General features: G+C 33.7%; 1 protein-coding gene across 1 annotated transcript; it reads right to left on the reverse strand.

Moving 5' to 3' along the window:
* Positions 1 to 2,790: 2,790 nt before the first annotated feature.
* On the reverse strand, positions 2,791 to 5,552 carry LOC115715815 (uncharacterized). Its single transcript, XM_030644486.2, has one exon. The coding sequence runs from the start codon at positions 4,805 to 4,807 to the stop codon at positions 3,086 to 3,088; it is 1,722 nt and encodes a 573-aa protein (XP_030500346.2). The 5' UTR covers positions 4,808 to 5,552; the 3' UTR covers positions 2,791 to 3,085.
* Between the last annotated feature and the right edge of the window lie 201 nt (positions 5,553 to 5,753).

The following is a 5,753-nucleotide window of genomic DNA, read 5'->3' on the forward strand; positions in this document are numbered from 1 at the left end:
GGAATTTCACTCTCAGTTATATAGAACGCTCTATATGCTCCACGATATACATACGTTATTAGTTATCCATTGTTATAATCCCAATAATCAATGGTCCTCTATAGATGATTTACATTGCATAGGGATTTATTTGCCGTTACACCCTTCAATGTATTTTATCCTTAAAGTACTTAGCCACCTATAAATGATATTTCAGTGAACTAACATAATCACTGAAAAGAGTACTCAACCATTTATCTCTGTTTAGCCAAGCTCGGAGGAAATCATCATTTCACTTCCATGTCCAAATAGAAGCTATAGATTCCATATCTATGATAAGCACTCCCACTCAATTGCACTACCTTGTTCCCAAAATATACGTATCACCCTGACCAAAAAGTAGGCTTATAACTAACAAATCAAAGACCATGAATAATACTTTTGAGATCGAACCTATCCATGTCAGGATTAAGATCATTTGATCTAGGATCAACTAGGTGATATTGAATTGAATAGATATTATAGTGAATTTATCATATCTAATTCAAGTTCAATATCGGTCCCTTCCAATGCATACTCCATGCATTTAACCCAAGCTTTACTTTAACAAATGCGTTGGAAAGGACATAGCACTGATCAAAGGTGCAAGTAAACTATGTTGTAGATTATCATATCACTTAAACCCTATGTACTGATAAATCTAGGAATATTTTTAATCACACAATCTTGATTACTTTCCACTGTGACGACACAATAAACAAGAATATCAATGTGATAAGAGTTTGGATTAATTTATAAATCAAATGAACATATAGATGATAACATGAACCAAATGACACACTAAATAAGTGATGAAAATACTTCTGTCTCTTTGTTGATAATTAAATGATAAAAATTACATTGAAATAGAGTTTTATTTAATGCACAAAGCCCAACATATGACATATTTAAAAATACTAATAGAAAATAGAAAATGCATACCTTATTAATCATAACCATACCAATAGTTTGACGCTCTTCCTAATCCCATAGGATAATTTTTTTTTTTTAAAAAAAAAAAAAAATCATGCGCTCTAAAATATATATTGTCATGGTATATATGTGATAGTCTTTAGGTTTTTATTTCTTCATGTTGTTGAACAATAGTAGGATATACATATATATAGTAAGGCAAATGGTGAAGAGATGAAAAGTCTCATAAATAAATACAAAGAATACAAATAGTTTTTATTTTTAATGGTAGAATTCAAATAGTTAATACGTATGTTATAATGTTTTAATCACCATATATAAATGATTTTTAATTTAGAATACTATAAGCCATGTTTTAGAATACTATAAGTCATTGATGATTAATTTCTTTTAATTATTTATTTTTAATTTAGTGTAGGTGGATTGGCTCATCAGGTTCCCACTGAAATATGATCCACACAAGAAAAAACACTTGCCATTCGTTGGTTATTAGGGGCATCCTGAAAACGTCCGGGTCGAAATATGATTTTCAAATTAAGTTCCGAATTAGTGGATGCTGTCAAAGGGAGTGGCGATGCCATACGCAGAAAGGAAGAGACTCATGGCAGAGGCAAAAAAAAATAATTAAAAAAATTTAAAACCACCATAAAATAGAAAGATGATAATACTATCTTTATAGAAAGCCACCTCAACTCTCTTAAAACTTTCCTTTATATATATTGATTTAAGTTGCCAGCTAAATTTTACTTTCAAATGTTAATTGGGATTGCACACCTGTTTACACGTGATAGTAGAACTTCGAAGCCAATAAAAATAAGTCACGTATACACATGTGTACACAGTGGTAATCCAGTTAGTATTCAACGGGGAAAATTTATTGGCGACTCAAATTTGCAAAAAAAAAAAAAAAGCGAAGTTAAGAGGGTTTTTTCACCCAAAAAGATTAGGAGTTAAGCGTATAAAATTAAAACAAAATAGGATTTCAACACCAATTATCAAAGAACACATGGTAAACCCAGCCACCACACTCTTGCCATATCTAAAGAGAGTACAAGTTTAAAAACATTGATAACTAAAGAGTTCGCAGAACGATTATAAAAGAGACACTTAGAAACATTAATATGGTTACAAATAGCATAAATATCTTTAAAAATTAGGCTAAACTCAGCCAAGAACAAGTTTCTCTTCTGCTGGATATGGATAACACGTTGAGAATCTGATTCGACCTCCTTTTTGTTGAAGCCAAGATGTGAACATAGAAAAAATTTATATGTTAATTTCACTATTTTTAGTATTTGTCACAAACAATATCACTATATTTCTATATATTTTTAAAATAGCAAATTATACATTTCTAATTTTAATACTATTACTTTGTTTATAATACAATACATCAAAATGTTATAATTTAGATTATATAACTCAATAAGTAAAATAAAAAAATATATAAAAAATTTATAAAAGTAAACGCGACTTAATTTCCTAATTAATAATAGAATTAAATTAAGAAAACACACACTTTACTAATTATTAGCCAAATAATTAATACCGTAATATATTTTTGTATAATATATAATAGAACATTGTTATTACACATAATTTATCTCTAGCACTTTTAGACATGTCCCTTTGTAATTGATTAGTAATATTTCTTTAAATTAAACTATCTATAACCGATACTTACTTGATATTCACATTTAAAAAAGTATTAGCCATAAATCACAAGTACTTTTTAACATTTCTATATATAATATATGTGTTGAACTCATATCGCTCAAGAACACCAAGATGTATTAAATATTATGTATAATATGTTTGTATGGATCACCCTTATATAAAGAATCAAATAAATACAATTTGTTTTTTTTTTTTCTTTTATTAAGAATACATTGATGACTGGTATAAGTTTGGATGATCAGATTGGGCCCGTTGTCCCAACCAACATTTACAATAATTTAAATTAACAAGAATTAATAATAAAGTATTTAATTATATATGAACTGTATACATATAAATTTTTTTTTGTAGCAATTATATGAACTATATTAAGTACTCTAATTATACAGTTTCTCAATATATTTAAAAAAAAAATGGAAAGGAGAAGTGAAAAATGGAGAAAAGTCCTCACTTTTAATTAAGGGCCAACTCCAACAACATCAATCGTTGAACCAATCCCTACCTGCAACCAGGGAGAGGAACCCTCATTAACGTTAATATCCTTAAGCTCACTTAGCTTTGCTAATTTCACCTTACTGTCAGCTTCATCTTCCACCATAATATTATTCTGCATAGTATAAGTTCCATTACTAGTAGTATTGTTGTTGTTGTTGTTTGTGTTAATAATGATGTTATTACTGTTGTCGTTGTTGTTGTTGTTGTTGTTGTTGTTGTTGTTGTTGTTGTTGTTGTGTTCTTCCTTGTTAATCACGTAATTGTCAACTTCTCTATGGTGTTGATGATGATTATCTTCTTGATGATCGTCTTTCGGTGGCCCCATCCACGGCTGCAGGTAAATCTCTGTTGACACCTCAAAGCTTGGTACTACTACCGCTCTACTGATCCCATGGTGATGATCTGTTCTAGCTGATCTTGCCATATCACCACCCCCTGGTGCCGGCAAATTGAGGTCGAGTTTCAAATCAAGGGCTTCATCTTTATCATTATCATCAGCATTACCCTCGAACTTGGGTCTCCTTAGCCGGCTTTGATGATGATGAATTTGTAGTTCCATGCTTTCTTGAAACTGTTGGAACTTAGACAAAGCCGCTGAAGTGTCCGCTGCAGCAGTAGTGTTGGATGTGATCCAATGGCACCTTTTATGGCCTCCTAAAGCTTGTCCGGAAGAGAAAATTCGGTGACATATGGAACACTCATGAACCTTTGATTTTCGTTTGGATGTGGAGGCTATTGGGGAATTGGAGCGGTGGTGATGATCCAATTGTAAGGTTGAATTTGATTTGGTAGGGAAAAATTCGTCCTGGGTGATAGCATCATCATCGGCCATGACGGAGGGAAGGCTATCATCCAGTTGGACGTTGTCTAGCCGGGCAGCGAAACAGCCTTTCACTTTCTTGTGACTGGCTCTATGTCCGCCTAAAGCTTGGTGGGAATTGAAGACTTTTTTGCATGCCTTGCACTCGAACAAATTACCTTTGGCTACTGCTTTGGCTTTGATGTTACTATTATTAAGATTGCGATTATTCTCAACCGGAAGCCTAAATGATATTGGTGCAATGTTGAAGCTGATGGTGTTTCTTCGAATTTGCTCTTCTTCTCTGCTTGCCGAAGCACAAGACTCCTCCGGCTCAGCGGCCGTTAAAGGATCAACAGCAGCATTCGATAACATCATCAAGCAATTGGCTAAGTCTTCATCCTCACTAGAAGGACAAATATGAGAGGAGTTATTTATTACCAAATTCCCAACTTTTGCTCTGAATGATCTTTTTCTTTTTGACCAATTGCAGCCCCTCCCTCGGCCCGTTTCATCACCGTCGGACTCTGGTGAAGATAGGAGAGACTCGGCATCTTCGGAGCTACATTTACCGTGCTCAAGAAAAGATTTCCATGACATGAATTCCTTGCCGCAATTCTCACAGGCCCGGCAACTCCGCAGCCTGTTAGGGTTGGTTCTCAAGGCATACATTCGCTTGTTGGTAGCCGGAATGTCGCCCAAGGCAAGCTTCTCCTCCCAATCGCTAGCGGCGTCATCTTCGTCCAGGTGGCTGCTCTCGTCGCCTATTCCGTGAGCTCTCATGTGCCCTCCCAATGCTCTCCCACACCCAAAACCTTTCTTGCAAATTCTACAGAAGTGCTTCAAGTTTGTTTGTTGTTGTTGCTTGTCCACAATCAAAGCCATGCATACATCTATCGATTAATATATATCTATTTATTAAATAAATATACAAAAACAAATCGTCTTCAAATTTTTATAGTAAAGAAACAAAGAGAGAGATAGTAGTATATATTGTGATAATGGAAGAGAGAGGAAGAGGAGTTTGTTCTTGTAGTGAAAGGTGGTGTTGAGTTGTATGGTGTTAAAAAAACAAATGGTGATAATAATAATAACAATAAGAGGCACCAGTAGTCTCCTTGTTTTTAGTTGGAGTATTGGTTCCTGTGAAATTTGTGGATGAGAGAGAGTTTCATTGAGAGGACTGAGAGTACATAGTGTATAATTGTGTGACAAGTGGGAGGAGGGAGAAGGCTAAGAGACTTTTTCCACGACCGTGTAGTATACTGGTGGCGCCGCCGAGTCGAAACAACATAAAGCTCTAAGGCTAAGGATGTCCGCACATTCAGTGATATTGTCTGATGCTAATTTTTTTAAAATAGAAATGTTTATTATGATGAACATGTGTCTAAGAGAGTGAAAAAAATAATGAGAGAGAGAAAGAATGAGTAGTGAGTGAAAGAGCGCAAGAGAGAAGAGAGAAGAGAGAGTGGTTCTAACTGCCATACCTATTCATATCCCTTCAATTCCAAGCCAAGAAAACTAACTCAATGCTTCTCCTTGTCTGTCGGTTGGTTCAAGCGGCTTTTCCGCCCTTATTTTTTTTATTTAATTATACAATATAAATGTACTTATTTTTGTTTTGGACTAGCTTATTATAGCCTCATTAATTATATTTTGGGTTTTTGGTTTCAATGTATGTACTCATAATAGAAATTTCCTTCTTTACACTAATTAATTATATGACATATATATATATTATTTAAAACCAGCAGTGATCCTTATTTTTCTTTTTGGAAAATGAAACAGTTATGTACTAATTATAATTTCATTTACTAAATATTTACGACAC

The sequence above is a fragment of the Cannabis sativa genome, unplaced genomic scaffold, assembly GCF_029168945.1.
Source record: "Cannabis sativa cultivar Pink pepper isolate KNU-18-1 unplaced genomic scaffold, ASM2916894v1 Contig7, whole genome shotgun sequence".
Classification (NCBI taxonomy): Eukaryota; Viridiplantae; Streptophyta; class Magnoliopsida; order Rosales; family Cannabaceae; genus Cannabis; species Cannabis sativa.

Excerpts from the sequence above, each read along its gene's own strand:
- LOC115715815 (XM_030644486.2), bottom strand. The coding sequence starts at position 4,807 with ATGGCTTTGATTGTGGACAAGCAACAACAACAAACAAACTTGAAGCAC.